Below are 16039 nucleotides of genomic sequence, written 5' to 3' on the forward strand. Positions count from 1 at the left end.
TCTACTTCTGGAAGGCCAAATAAAGTGCTTTTGCTTTCGCCTAGAAACACACAGCGTCTCCCTGACATGCTGCTTCAACACTAACTGCGGTTACTGAAACCACGCCTTCTTTCTTTGCGTGCACATTTGGGCGGCATTACGCAAATATTTCCACAGATACGTAGATATGTGGGGGCGTGTTAGAACGAGCCATTTTAGGGGGGCATGGCAGAGTCTTAACTTTGATAAAGAATATCTCTTTGGTTTTGAGACTTTAGTCTTTGCAACTTCAGGGATCTTATCTATGCACAATCAGCTTGTAACACTCCAAAGAGAAAGGAGAACTTGAAATCGCATCATATGACCCCTTTAATATAAAGTAAATATTAAGCAGCAACCTAGATTAAAGCAACACGCCTTGTGGGTTTAGCATCATTCCTGCTGATTATATGTTGATGGACCTGGAGAGAGGAGAGAGAGTGGTCTGTCATGAGTGACAGGGTCATTGTGAACAGTCTTTGAACTCATGGGAATATTGCCAGTGCCAGCCATCAACAGGTGTGCGTGCATCTATTGTAACTGTATTGTCTGTGACTGATTGATTGCAGAGGATCATGGGTACATAGGCTGGAGGTTGGAGAATGCCTGAAATGTTACTCCTTTTCCCTTTTGCTGATTTTTTATTGGTTTAATGGTTTATTTGAAGTCGAGCTTTTCATAAGCCAATAAAAAGAGATGGCATGCAAGCTTATGCTGCTTTATGAAAAGATGCCTTCAGATCAAATAGCCATAAATTGGTTGTTGAAAGACGTGGATCATGATGAGGAATGCTGCTGTTTTATCAATCTGTGGTCTCAAAATGGAGGCTGAGTGGTGGATGATTTCGGGGACATAGTGCTGACTTTGGGATATGTGTGTATGATGTCTGATTGGAGTCATACCGAGGCAGGCTCAGCTTCTATTAGTAAGAGCCGTCTGGTTTTGATAGAAACCGTAACAAAGAATGATGTCAAGCTAGTTGGAAACAAGATGAGCATGAGCTCACAGTGCACGGCTTTGCTGTGTATGACTTTTTGCCTGGTGTTTGTGTGGGTTATTATTAGTTTGTGAAGTGTTGTTTGGTGACATTCAGGTGCGGTGGCTTTAGCTCCAGTGTGTGTGTTTATGTGTGTGTTGATGTGGGGAGCATTTAGGGGAGCAAGACTGAGAGATTCCCCCTTTTTTCAGCTGCATTTCAGCCAAATAGGACAGGAAATTGGGGGATGAGGGGGGCTTGGCTGTAGCCCCTACTCTGGGGCACAAGCGAAGATGGAGAGGGGCTGCTTACGAGAGAGAGGAACCGACTCCTGTTCCAAACTCCAAACTGACCTAGTTTCTCAGACAAAGACTCTGAGAGTGTGTTTAACTTCTTGTAGATAATGTCTGTCTCTTTCTTTCTTTCTTTCTTTCTTTCTTTCTTTCTTTCTTTCTTTCTTTCTTTCTTTGTTCATCATTCTGTTTGTCTTTTTTTCTGTCTGTTCATCTGTCTATCTGTCTTTTTTCTTTTCTTTTTCTTTGTCTGTCTTCCTCTGTGTGTGTGTGTGTGTGTGTGTGTGTGTGTGTCTGTTCTTTCTTTTTTCTTTTCTTTCTTCCTTCATCTATCTATCCGTCTGTCTGTCTCTTTTATAGTCTATCTTTTCTTTTCTTTTCTTCTTTTTCTTAGTGTTTTCTCTTGTTCTGGTCCATATCTCATATGTGAACATTTATGTTTTTCTTTTTGCCAGACTGGCTGTCACAACACACTTCATGTATGCTCTAGTAAGTCATTTCGGTCAGACGGCATCTGCCAAGAAAATGTGCACATAACTTATGGTTCCTTTGTCTGTGGCTGGTCCCGCTTTTTTCGCACACTCTCCTTTCATAACTCGCAATGTAATCCTCAGATTTCCCCTCACAACCTGTATTTTCACTCATCTCTGAGTAGCTGTGTCATCAATCATCTCATCATGGCTCCAGTTTTGCCATGTGTCACTCTCATGAGCGCGACCCTCTTTCAGGGGAATTCTCTCCATTCTACTGCTGAGTGTAAATCAGCGTAATTACAGTGCCCGTGTTCCCCCTGCATTGTAAAGGTGCTGATTGCGCCAGTCCCTTATTTTCTGGCTCATTTTGCCCCCACCTCAGCATGTTTGCCTTCCCAGATGCCCTGTGGCTCTGGAAAAAAACAGAAGAGAAAAAAGACCCCACGTTTTAGAGTCCAGGAATGCAGAGGCACAGGGAAAGCTGGAAGGTGACAAAAAGAGTCTTACAGGACTCATATAGTTTGTTTATTTGTACCTGTTTATTGTAGCGGTTCAGTCTGAATCTTTTTTTAGTTTGTTTTGCCTGGTGGCCTTCTTTTGTTGGCTCCAGTGTCCGTAGTTTCTCTCTGGAGATTGTAACTGCCATTCTTGGCACTTTCCCGTACTTTAGTCCGTTGCAGTCTGGTGGAATTTGTTTGTCTATGTTGGTTTTGGTCCCAGGGCTTGCTTATTAAGGGTTAATGAGGCCAAGCACTGATAAACAGACTGATACAGTGTTGATAGATAGCGATGCTTAACTCTTGCCAGCCCAACAGCCAGGAACCAGACCACTCCTGAGACCTATTTTGGTTTTTGGCCTCTGTTGGACACAAAATAGGTTGGAAAATATGATTAACTTTCTAATTTAATGCAAAATGCACTTTCCTCATTAAGGCAAGAATGTATCTTCTTAACGGCAGCATTATTATGATTATAGTGTTGGAAAACCACTTCAAGCTGGAAATCTCACTACCCCAAGGTTGTTGGTTTAGTAAAAATGATAGCTAATTATTAAGCTATGCTATAGATCTTTTTAAAGGAACAAATCATGATTTTTTTCACATTGGTCCATTTCACTTCCATCCTAAGTTTCTCACTGTGACCCAGATCTTCCTTAAACTTTAACCCAGTGGAACTGGTTCCCTATAACTCTGTGTTAACCAACCACTTTAAAACCGAGAAAGTTTAGTGACCCCCGGCTTCTCTGTTCCTCAGCAGGCGTCCCAAACCAGCCAATATTTTATGTGGCATGATGATGAGACCGTTTTCTCATGAAACCAGCTTATGACTTTTTTTCAAGGTCAGAGGTGAAAGAGCAGAGAGAGACAAGATAAATATTGTTAGAGGGGCTCCTTTTAACCACCGTATTAGTTGCATGCTTTGCTTTCCTGCACCGCTTTGTATGTTTACATCCTTTAATAAAATGGCAGGACTTTTCTTCCCATTGCAGCTGCTTTTGGCCACTGCTTGAGATTATATTGGCATGTAGTGAGCAGAATGAATTATTCGTTTTTAAGAAAGCCATTCTAAAAGGGATAGTTCACTCATAAATAAAATATATTTCTTAATTTACAGTTTGTAGTGACCACAGGCTGTCAAGCTCCAAAAATGACAACAACAAAAAAGCACAATATAAGTAGTCCATATGACTACACTACTTTTACAAAAGTTTTGGTCTGTAAGTGTTTTTTTGTGTGTGTGTGTCTAAATGGCTCTATTTTATTTTTTTATTTTTTATTTTTTTGTATGTTGTATGTTTAAAGTGCCTTATACTCACCAAGGCTGCAATTATTTGATCAAAATAGAATAAAAACTGTAAAATTGTGAAATATTATCACAATTTAAAATAACTATTTTCTATTTGAATATATTTTTAAATGATATTTATTCCTGTGATGGCAAATCTGATTTTCAGCAGCCATTGCTCCGGTCTTCAGTGTCAAATGATCCTTCAGAAACCATTCTGATATGCTGATTTGCTGCTTAATATATATAATTTTCATAGTTTTTTTATTGATATAAATAATATTCATAAATATTATTTCACTTTTTCTTTTTTCTATAATGAGTTTTCAAAAGGCTTCCAAATCAGTTTTAATAATTATCTACATATAATCACAAAGAAAGCTGAAATTTGTTGCTTAAAAAAATCAACTAATGGGTCATAAAAGATTCATAAAAATGGGACACCCCATAGTCTCATGTAGCAAATACACATCAAGTGTACCATTTCAGACAGGACCATTGAGAGACACATTTATCTGCCCAGACAGATTTCCTCCATTAAGTGAGATAGCAACAACATTTACCTCTTTTGTGTGCTCTTATGGGGTCTCAGTCTGTCACCATACCAAGCTTTGATTTCATTTTGGATTCTAATACACCTTAACGCTGAGATTAAGGAGCATTCGTTTCTTAATAAAGACAAATCTGGTTTTCCCTAAAGCACAAGTCTCACTGTCCTCGTGTCTGCTCACTGTCTCACTGTCTGCTTTGATCTCATTTGAGAGAAATAATGGGTGTAGATTTGTCTTGAGGATTTGTATATTGCATAAAAAAGAAGAATGACTGTGTGAATTTCCCCCACCATAGGATGCTGTGTCTCCAGCATAAATAAAGGCTTGACTGCTGTAGGAAATATGAGCTAGATGAAAGGAACCGTAATGCAGCGAACTTCTTTTTGAGTTATACACACCATGTTAATGGATGAATTGTGGGAGTAGGACAAAAGAAAGGGATGAGACGAGGAGGAGAGTATGATTCGAGACAAGATGACAACTTATGAGTTGAGTCCAAAAAACGTGAAGGGAGAAGTGAATACTGAATGGGACTAAGAGAATTGGGTTTTTTACATTCAGGGCCACCTGCAGGTAACTCGCCGTTTCTAGTCATAACTCCTGAAAATGAATAAGTGAGACTTTTTGGCTGGTGTTTATTTTAGTCTGTTGTATGGTTTTACAACATGGTTTTGTAGCCAATTCTGACACGGTCAAAGAAAAAATGCTTGTCAGTGGCAGGAATCATACTGTCGTTGCCATATTCAACTTGTGTTTATATGGTGTTTCCAGTCGCTCTGCTGATTTTGTTTCTGGTTTTATCGGTTTTGCTTTTAATTTTTTTCCTTTTTTACATTCAGGGCCTCCTTCAGGTAACTCCCCGTTTCTGGTCATAACTCCTGAAAATGAATAAGTGAGACTTTTTGGCTGGTGTTTATTGTAGTCTGTTGTATGGTTTTACAACATGGTTTTGTAGCCAATTCTGACACCGTTAAAGAACCAATCTGGAGTCTTAATGTATTAAATCTCTCATTTTAACTCAAACACTCTTAAAAAATCTATTTGTATGCACTGTATCTGGCAAAGAAGAACCTGGGAAAGTATTTAGTATGTATATTGCACACATATTTCAAGTCTCAAACTATTGGTCCGCCAACAGTTTCCTCGGATTTGAATGAAGGGGCCAAAACCTCACAATATTTGCCAAGATCTAATTGAATCCAGCTTATTTACCACAGTTCGGACAAGAAAGCAGATAATTGTGGCTTTGAATCAACAGTAAGATCTTTATTGTTTTACAGTTCCAAATTACGGAACTATGTGTTGTTGTTATTATGCCACACCTTTTCAAGACAATCAAGTCATCGTTCAGAAACATCCCATCCCTACAGGCACCTCGAACACTAAGCTCTTTGGACAATCCAAGAAAGCATGCATGAACTCAATTCAATTTCCTTTATAACCACAATGAATGCCCCCTGCCACAAAGGTCAGCCACTAAATTAATTTTGTCTTCAGAGGGGAAGAGAGGATGATGAAGGCTGGAGTGCTGCGGTTTCCTTCCGAACTTTTCCCCTCAGCCACATGAAGGGAAGTCCATAGTGTTTAGAGAGCGTCACGTTGTTTTCTTTAACGATATGGAAGGAGGGGTTCCCTCAAGACTGACCAGTCTGGCGGTTTGGGGGCCTCTTGGGAATGACTGTTGGAGTTTCACTAATGGACTGAATGAAATATGCCATGCCTTGTCGAGCTGCCATATAGCTTTCATTCAACCCTTCCTTCAAAACATAGTCAGGGAATGTCAAACCACTCATACTCGGTCAGTTACAGCAAGAACAAAATACACGTTTTTTTGAAAATGGAAGAAACTGGAGGTTACACAAAAACATAAATACTTTTGAGTTGTATTTAGCATTTAGAGACTGTATGTGAGAAGTCTAAGTGTTCTGTAAGTACATTTGTAGATGGCCATCAGCTGAATGCATTACCACAGGCCTTAGGATAAGATGAGTCTCCCGGTAGACCACCCTGCTTAAAAATCTTCCTCCCTGTTTCCATCCAGCTCAGTAACAGTCCTGCGGGACTGCATGAAGAATGAGAGCCTGGTGCGCTTCTTCCAGGAAAGGCAGGCCTCTCTGTGTCACTCATTGCCTCTAGAGACTTACCTGCTAAAACCAGTGCAAAGGATTCTAAAATACCACCTCCTGCTGCAGGTCAGTGGAGTACAATGTTTTGACAGTAGTGCCGATTTTAGATCTGATCTTTTTTTTCCCTCAAAATTATGTTTTTTTTGCTGGTGAAGATGGTGTACAGGTGTAGATATGGCATCTACTAGCATGGGCAAATGGGGCCAAGCTAGTAAACTTTAAAACAGACATGTAACTCTGGTCAGACTGTACAGTACAGCTGATCTGTTGTCGCTCTCTTGTGGTAGGAACTGTCCAAACACTTTGATAAAAGTGATCCAGGGTATGAGGTGGTGGAAGATGCCATTATAACCATGACAGCAGTTGCCTGGTACATCAATGACATGAAGAGGAAACAGGAACATGCAGTCAGACTGCAGGTAATTCCAGCCATCAAATGCTCCCTATGACTTTTTACAGAATCAAATATTCTGTAACTCTTAGATTTGAATTCTGTTGCAAATGTTACTTCTTTTTTTAAAGGAGATTGAGAGCTTGTTGCTGAACTGGACTGGGCCTGATCTAAGTGGTTTTGGAGAGCTGGTACTTGAAGGTTCCTTCCGGGTTCAACGTGTGAAAAAGGAAAGAGCATTCTTTCTTTTTGACAAAATGCTTCTCATTGCCAAGAAAAAGTTGGATCATTTCATATACAGCATTCACATCTTTGTAAGTCATCATCAGATTTCAGTTTTCTTTCTAAATCTGTATATCTACAGTAGAGTGTAGCATTTTACTTAAAGCATTTAGGATATGCAAGCCTCATGTTTTTCTCTTTCTCCCTCTCATCTTTCAAGTGCTGTAATCTGCTCTTAGTGGAAAACATGAAGGATCCCCTCTGTTTTAAGGTGTCTGACCAAACGATCCCAAAACAGCAACACATTGTTCAGGTAAAATATTTAAAATGCACAAGACAGACAACTTCATTACTGAAACATTTTGTAGATGCATTACTTGTTTTGTGTTTGTAGCAACTGATTAAAAGTAATGAAAAGACACTTTTTGTAGTGTATATTCCTAAAAACCTTACTATACTTCTCTGTAGGCTAAAAACCAGGAGGAGAAGCGGCTGTGGCTACATTACCTCAAAAGGATGATAGTGGAAAACCATCCTGCATCCTTACCCCTAAAAGTAAAAGGTTTTTTATAGGTCAAACTATGCATCATTATGTCAAGGATAATGTACAGTCATACATAGTTCACAGAAAGACACCAGAGCGCTAAATATCTATTTAAAACATGTTTTCCAGGCAAGGCAGGTTCTTGGTGACAACTTCTGTCAGTGTAAGTATTCTTTGCATTCTTGTCATTTTTAACTGTTGCTTGTGGCAATGAGTGTGACTTGCTGTGGAGTATTCATTTTATGTATTATACTCAGCCCCACAGTTTGATCAGGAGCCAATAAGAAAACCAATGCCTTCTCCACGACTGGATGATGTTCATAACTACCACAGAGGAAGAAGGCAATCAGGTCTGGCATGTTGCGTTCATTAGAATACCTTAAAATTCCAACCTGCAATAATTCAAATACTCATAAACATGAACTTCGTAACCCCTGACAGAGCCACCAGAGTTCATCTACACCCCAGAGAAAGCCAAGAAAAGCCTTCCACTCCTCCTAGAGGGTAACCTATCATACAAGCGTGGGAGGAGACAGTCTGGTGAATATAATCTAATCTCAGATTTTTAAAACAGGCCTAAAATTAAGTTATATACACAGCTGCACAATTACATATTTTTTATTGCATTTTTTATGTTTATTATTGTATATATTTTTTTTTATTTAGTGTTGTTTGTTAAGCTATATTGATATCGGCACCACATTAAAATTCTTGTACTATTGTACTTTGGCAAAAAAGGTTTATAAAGTTTAAAGTTTATCTTTATGTGCCTCAAGCACCTGCCAAAGATTTAGAAGCTGCGTTCCAGCAAAGTGGTGAGTGTAGACTTTAGTTCTTTCACTTTCTATAATTTTATGTTATCTTGTTGTTCTTTCATCAGTAATGATATTATTTTGAAAGTGAATGTGAAAAAGTAAACATTGGAAAACTTTTAAAAAATAAATAATTTTTGTTTCTATTTTTCTTTTTCCAATCTGCCATGGCTTCAATGCTCATGGAATCCAGGTTCTTTAAAGGTGTGAAAGAATTTCATTTTCTTCCATTAAACATTATATATCATACAGCCTAAATTATATAGTTTTTGCAACATAATGCAACCATGTATCAATAGGTTTTGTTTATACTTTTGGTATCACAGCTGTGATAACATGTTATTCAAAGGTCCAAAATGACATAATTGAAATTTCTGTATATCTATGCTTCTATCCATTTAATGGGTTTTCAGGCTGGCAGTGAAGGGGAGTTGTGCCCACAGGCTGATAGCATGGGCTCTTCAGGCAGTACCAGTACTCTGGCATCCTCTGTCATTGAAGTTGAATCTGGCCGTGATGATCTGGCTTTATGTCAGGATGAGGATGACATGACCCCACTCCCTCCACCACCAACACTGTCCATTACTGAGGAAATCATGCAGTTCATTAATGAGAGCCGTGCTCGACAAGGCATGGCAGAGTTAACGTCTGAAGTGGTACATATAGCACAAAAACATTTTGACACCTCAAACCAAGACAGTAATTGCTATAGTAACTCAACACAATGTTTCATTGCTATGGCTATACACACTGACATCAGTGATTAGTTATAGTTATAAGAAAATGGCATTTTACAATTTTTTTCCCATTGTGTCAGTTGACTCCAGAGTCCCTGGAAGTCCAGCCATCGGAGGCACAGCAGTTAGATGAGTACAAACCACTAATAGCTGAGGTGGATGAAAATAAACATCAGACCAACGATACCAAAAGATCAGAGGCAGAAGAAACGCTGGTATATGTGTCAGACAAATGCGAAGACAGCCATCCATCATGTGAAGCAAATGTTGCTCCACCAGAGGAGCTTGAGGAAGCATCATCACTATTGCAGACCTCCAAAGAAGTGAATCAATCAGGAGAGTTGACATTACCAGAGCCTAGTCATAGTGAATCATCCAACCCAGAAATGGTGAAGGCCACAGATGAAAAGGGGAAAAGAGATACTGAGGATTCTGTTAGTAAGAGTGAAGAACTTAATCTATCTGATCATTTTGACAAAACCACTGATGACGCAGCATGTGAGGCTAAGTCAGCTTGTGCTCACATTTCTACTACATTAAAAGCAACTGATACCTCTCTTGTCCCCAAAGTAGAACCCGAGCAAAAACTAACCAAAAGTGATAAGCAGATTATTGAGAAGATACGTAGCTATTATGAGGCAGCAGAGGTAGGTGTTGAGGAGGGTCAGACAGCACGAAGAAACAGCTTCTCTCATATTCCTGCTGGATTAGTGAAGGATTCTGTGTCTCGATTCAATGTTTGTGTTCACCAAGACAGTCTAATTGAGTCTGAGAGTAGCCACTCAGGCTGTGAAACTGACGCAGCATCTTCATTACTCCCAACATCAGACCAATCTGACCAGAATTTCAACCATGAGGAATCTTCTGATCCAGCCATTCCTCTTTCACATTCAGATGTTATCCAAGAACAAAAAGAATTATTAAGCAGCAAGAATGCTGATAAAACGGATGAAGACATTTGTGAGTTCAATCCCTGTATGAAACTGTGGAAGGAAAAAGAAAGAACTGGCCAAGACTCTAAAAACAATCTGAAAGTCTCTTTCTCAAAAGAAAAGAGCTGTGGTGAACATACAGATGCTCCTGAGAAAAACAAGGCATCCCTAAATTCCACAACAACCCAGATGCAGCATAAACATGAGCATTCACAATGCAATCCTGACATTTCAGACACATCTAATCTGCAGATGACAGAGACAGCGGATACATCTCTTCAGTATGAAAGTAGAACAAGACCTAGGATGTCCTCTAGCGGAAAGCTGGATAGCCTTCCCAGTCAGATTAAAGTTGGCCGATGGTCTCGTCATGGCAAGGTAGTAACGTGTAGCCATACCCTTTACGAAGGAATGGAAAAGGTACCAGATTTAGGATTTTTTGAGGGTGGACCAGTCAATCAATGCTTGGTAGAGAACTCAGAAAAGATTCTTAATAAAGTGCAAATGCTTGCACGCATGTACACAGCGAAAGCAAGCAGCATGAAGGTACCACTACACCAGAAGAAAACACGAGTGAGTAGAGGAGCATGGTCAGTGGAAGGAAATGAGAGCACTTCACTCAAGTCTCGGCAAGTACAGCTGCACCAGGGGGATATGAGAATACTAAATCAGCCCACAGGTGAGTTCCTAATCCATATATAATTCAATTATGATCTTGTGTGATATTTGTAACGTAGTTTGTAGATCAGGAAGAAGGAGCCGAGCAATAATTCAAAGACTTTGAGCCCACCCTCTACACCACCTGTAGGTGGACCTTCTTTGGATGAGCTTCCCAGGTTTACTAGCCAAAGGCCTTCCAATCTACCTTCTGCCACAGGAACGAGAACTCCCTTAACCAACTGGAATCCATCATCTCCAGCCACTCAAAGGTAGTCTGCGAAGCATGTCACAAACCAAACTGTAGTTATATAGTGTATCCAACTGATATTTAGGTTATGCTATTGTAGTTTATATTACAGCAGTGTAAGTATTTGATTTCATGTTAATCTGTCTTATCGTGCCTTTCAGAGTGCCACATACTTCACTGCGGACCGAGGAACAGATTCAGGATACTTCAGCTCCTGGCCTTTCTCCTCTCAGACAGTCTTTCTCCCAGGCTCTTAATGACAAGCCTTCAAACATTCCTTTTGGTTGTGGACTTCCATTAGATGCGAAACCACTGTCTGCCTTTAGCCCAAACCTGCGAATGCGATCACCCTCTCCAAATAGAAGTGCCCAGAACTCCAGACTGTCCTCAACGGCCTCAGCTCATACAAAGTCTCTTGCTGCCTCTTGTATTAGTCAGACAATTTCTCAAACCATGGCCAAGAGAAGTGCACATCTTCAGACTGCTTCCCCACCTGTGAGCTCTGCTCCTTTGCCCACATCTTCTTTAAGGCTAAGGTCACCATCACCTAAACCCATCACCTTGGACTTAAGTGCGGAGTCAGGTTTTAGGAGTACATCCAGCACTGGGGTAGGGAGTCAACCCCTAAGGTCTTGTCCATCCCCATTCAGATCAAACAGTCTTCGATCTAGTCCATCAACAGTTCAGTCCCCTCCTCCTTGCCTTAGTCAACGGTCAATATCCCCTGCACCTCCAGTTAGCCTCCATTCAGCTGCATCTGCTAACAGCCCAAACTCTGCTGCTCTTGAACAGCCTTCTTACACCAGTTTAAATGGTAATAATAACAATAACAACAGTTTAAGTAATAACGGGTGGGCCACTAACCACAAAACAACACCACACTCAAATGTGGGTGGACTCCCTCATTTCCATGATCCTCAAAGAACAACCTTGCACAATAGGGTGGCTCGTCCCTTTCCGTCCTCTGAGCCTAGCTCTTGTGTACAGTCCCCTTCTATTTGCCCATCTCCAGTCACCCAAATCTGCTCCCCTCCACCTGCTCCAAACCACTCCAGTCATCTGGTAACAAAGCCACCAAATCCCAGAACCCCCAGACAAGGTAGCTTTTTTACCCCTCTATCTTTGGAAATCTCAAGATCAACATCAGCTAGCTCATTATCTCCCTGTGAGAGCCCCAGAATCACCTCGCCACCTCCTATTGGCATTCCTGCAAATGTATGGGGTGTTGCTAATCCGCAGCCAAGGAATCCCTCAATAACAAATGCATCTTCTCCAACAAAAGTGGAAACAAACTCTAGAGGCCCCAGAATCATCTCTCCTACCCCAATGGGAATGTCTTCATGTTCAGCAACCAGCTCGCAGAGCCAGAGGAGGCTTCGAGGAACCAGTTTGTCCTTTGTTGCTCTAGGGGACAGACCACCCAGTCCAACTAGACATGAACGCAGGTCTTGGGCAGAAAGTGGACGATGGTCAGTGGGTTCAGAATTGGGGTTAATAAGTCCTCATGGGGGTTCATACAGTGGCAGCCCATCTTCTATCAGCCCTGGCCCTCTTTCACCTGTCAGACTAACAACTGAAAGGACCAGTCATAGCGGAAAACATTTCTCAAGCATTGCCTGGCCAGATGTACATGATATGTTGACAAAATACAAGACAGAGCCCAATACTGAATCTGATGCTTTGTCCTGCACTGAGACAGAGAAAGATGACATAGAGATTTCAGAATCTACTTGTCGGAGCACCCTGATCTGTCCCTATGTCGCACCTGCTAACCCAAATATGAGTCCCATTCAGTGTCCAACCGAGGGCAAAACAGAAGATAGTGTTCCTAATCAAGGGTCCAAAACAACATTAAAAACCAGTTATGCCACCACAGTCAACTTGCAGATTGCCGGGAGTGGGAGGATAGCATCCTTTAGCAATGCACAAGTCAGCCTGACTCAGACACTGTCCCCTGTGGCAGACAGCCAGAGCAGGAGAAGGGTCAGCATCAGCGGGAAGATGTTTTCGGTTGGGGGTGCTGTGTGTGTCCGTGTTGGTAAAGGGGGGGGGGCTGGTTCACTTACGCCGGTGCTCATGCTGGGGCTGGTGTTGTTTAGATGCCGATTTTGGAAAGTTTTTGCTGGGATGGGCATTTAAAAAAATCTGAAATTCGCTTTTGCGCCATTATCTCCTTGTATTAAAGTTAATCTCGTTCGCATTCGGTACAGTTCATGTCTGATACCACGCGCTAGCGTCACGTGTTCATGAGGATTAGGCTAATCATCCCATATAGAAAACATCACAAGTAAAATTAATCATGTTTATAAAGATAAACATGGGTTTATTATAGCCCACTTACAATTTACATTTCAGAGATCATTACAAATAAATTATTAAATGCTAAAACGGAATAAATTTAAATGAACAAACTTGGCGTTGCGTTTGCAACCATGTGAAAACAGGGGGTGCTGCAGCCCCCTCAGCACCCCTACTTCCCGTATCCCTGATTAACCCTCAACCCTACTTCCTGGCCAAGATACCAGTAAAACATCAATAAAAGACTGCTTTGCTATATTTGACAGTGTTTATTTTATTGCATCTAAGACTCTGTAATATGCAAATGTATAATATGTAATTGAACTAAAGCCTCTGTCATTAAAGGCTTTCAGTTGGCTGTGATATATAAAGAACTTATTTATGAAGTAGTTGTTTTCTGGCACTTAACTCTTGTTTCTTTGTTTTGCACATTTTTCTCGAATGTGGTCCAGACGTGTCTGGAAAATAGTGTGTTTCAGACAAAACATTCTCATGTACAGTGGGGCAAAAAAGTATTTAGTCAGCCACCAATTGTGCAAGTTCTCCCACTTAAAAAGATGAGAGAGGCCTGTAATTTTCATCATAGGTATACCTCAACTATGAGAGACAAAACGAGAAAAAAAATCCAGAAAATCACATTGTAGGATTTTTAAAGAATTTATTTGCAAATTATGGTGGAAAATAAGTATTTGGTCACCTACAAACAAGCAAGATGTCTGGCTCTCACAGACCTGTAACTTCTTCTTTAAGAGGCTCCTCTGTCCTCCACTCGTTACCTGTATTAATGGCATCTGTTTGAACTCGTTATCAGTATAAAAGACACCTGTCCACAACCTCAAACAGTCACACTCCAAACTCCACCATGGCCAAGACCAAAGAGCTCCAGAGGCCTCTCTCATCTTTTTAAGTGGGAGAACTTGCACAATTGGTGGCTGACTAAATACTTTTTTTCCCCACTGTATGTTAAAATAATTTTTTATTGCCAGTGTTCTATACAAATTTGGTTAATAATGCATTTGAAAACATGGGAACATGAATCGCTGCTTTGATGTTAATACAAACATCTGATATTTTGCATTGATGAAAATGTTTGCTGTACACCATGAAAAAGCATTACATCATTCCCAAGAAAGGTATTCTGGTCTAAAACAAGGTAATGGTAATCAAATTGACTCTTGATTTTGTTTAAATTTTTAGTGTATTTTTTTTATGTAATGCATTGTTGATTTCTTAACGTGATTGTTGCAATAAATGCTTAAGTCAATTAAACGTATATCTCAGATTTGTTTACCTAAGGTCTTGCTCCACACCATGCCTGATAGAAATGGTGCAAAGAAAACAAATGTTCATACCTGATCTCTGTACTTACTGTCAAAAAATTCCATGATTGTCACATTGAATGGAAAATGTGCTCGCTGTTATTTGTACCTAAATAAAACCTGCATCGTGTAATTCTGATTGAGCCACTGAGTTACCACAACTTTTATTTTTAGTAAAAACAAATGGTATTTTGCTGGAAACAAGTGATATCATGGTAGATGCATGGGTATGTCTCGGATAAGGGGAAAAAAGCATAAGGCCGGTGAAGGAAATTTTAAATATAATAAATTAATCAAAATCAGTTGATCACAAATGTGTAACACTTCTTTTCCTTGCAGGCCTAACTTTTGATTACGTGTCAGGGAACAGAAAATATTCTAGTCTTAAATAGCATTGCAATAATGAAACATGATGTCTGTTTGAGACTACTAATAATGATACATGATTTAAGGAATAAGCTGAGGTATCAGTAACCAAGTAGAAGTGGTCTTTGATTTTTCACATAAAGAGAACCAATCAGATCAGAGGAAAATTATGTAATGTGACATGTTACTTTTGCTATGTACCTTTCCTATAAAAACTGTTGTATCATTGTTGTTGGGGGATTCTCTGTGATTGAGATGATATCCTCCCGGCCGTGATTAAAGCATATTCAAAGGCATTGTTTGGAGTCCGTCTGGTTACTGCTGCGCAGCAGGTTAGTTTAACATTAGAGATCTTAGTCCCAAAATGATAATTTTCATAGGGGCGAGACGTCGCCCGACTCAGTACAGCGTCGCCAGTAGACGCTCTAGACCAGGGTTCCTCAAATCTTGCCCTGGAGGGCCAATGCGCTACAGAATTTAGCTCCAACCTTGATCAAACTCACTGTATTAAATATTTACACTTGTCAAGTCTACATAAAGTACTTTCCGTTTCGGTGGCTCCTCCAGTGTAGATGTTTCTATGACTCATGAGGGCATCACAGTCCAGCCCAATCACGCGGCGGTATAAAGATACTCGACTGCAGTTCACACACTCGGCCGAGGTTGTACTACGCTGTGGTGCTCATGAAGACGGATAGACTTACGTCGATGTCATTTCAGCTGAAAGTGGACAGAGACTCGGATATCAGCGTTTTATTATTGTTTTGGTTTTTCCTTGGAGTTGTGGCAGATGAAAACACGCTGAGGTGTTCTGCATAATGTTTCCGCCTGAATGTGCAATTCTGCCTATTGACGTCTTAAACTATTCCCTCCAGAAATGTTTGATGAGGTAGGTCTGTGCTACAGCTTGACTACTGCAGTTTTAAAAAATGCCTCTTGAGTAACTAAGTCAGTGTTAAATTATCATCATTAGAAATAGATCAAAATAGGCCTATTTATATCACAAAAAATAATAATAATAAACACTAGGCTAATAATAAATAAAAAATATTGTTACTTCTTTTCAAGGCATATTCTTGTTAATTCTGTATTATATAATGTATTGTGTAATCTGTATTTGTCCCTCCCAACACCCCCAACCACCTCTCCATCTTGTTTCTTTATATTAGAGGCAGAATGTGTCTTCAGCTGCTCTAGCCTGAATCTACTAATAAAAGCCAAACCCTAGTGAGGAGGAAATGTAGCCACTTAAAGTCCCTATGTCTTGGTGACAGATGTGTTGGGGAGGG

General features: G+C 40.2%; 1 protein-coding gene across 1 annotated transcript in view; it reads left to right on the top strand.

The window, feature by feature from the left end:
• LOC107597579 (uncharacterized) overlaps positions 1 to 14729 on the top strand; it is a 54395-nt gene extending 39666 nt beyond the window's left edge. Inside the window, exons 4-18 of the mRNA XM_016288711.1 lie at positions 6133 to 6288; positions 6510 to 6641; positions 6745 to 6927; positions 7056 to 7148; positions 7304 to 7390; positions 7509 to 7542; positions 7637 to 7729; positions 7821 to 7919; positions 8156 to 8194; positions 8385 to 8395; positions 8605 to 8847; positions 9009 to 10556; positions 10605 to 10789; positions 10929 to 12777; positions 14724 to 14729. Coding sequence (XP_016144197.1) covers positions 6133 to 6288; positions 6510 to 6641; positions 6745 to 6927; positions 7056 to 7148; positions 7304 to 7390; positions 7509 to 7542; positions 7637 to 7729; positions 7821 to 7919; positions 8156 to 8194; positions 8385 to 8395; positions 8605 to 8847; positions 9009 to 10556; positions 10605 to 10789; positions 10929 to 12777; positions 14724 to 14729 — 4758 coding nt within the window. The remainder of the gene's footprint in view (positions 1 to 6132; positions 6289 to 6509; positions 6642 to 6744; positions 6928 to 7055; positions 7149 to 7303; positions 7391 to 7508; positions 7543 to 7636; positions 7730 to 7820; positions 7920 to 8155; positions 8195 to 8384; positions 8396 to 8604; positions 8848 to 9008; positions 10557 to 10604; positions 10790 to 10928; positions 12778 to 14723) is intronic.
• Positions 14730 to 16039: the final 1310 nt, after the last annotated feature.

This window comes from Sinocyclocheilus grahami, unplaced genomic scaffold (genome assembly GCF_001515645.1).
Source record: "Sinocyclocheilus grahami isolate Dianchi unplaced genomic scaffold, SAMN03320097.WGS_v1.1 scaffold233.1, whole genome shotgun sequence".
Lineage (NCBI taxonomy): Eukaryota > Metazoa > Chordata > Actinopteri > Cypriniformes > Cyprinidae > Sinocyclocheilus > Sinocyclocheilus grahami.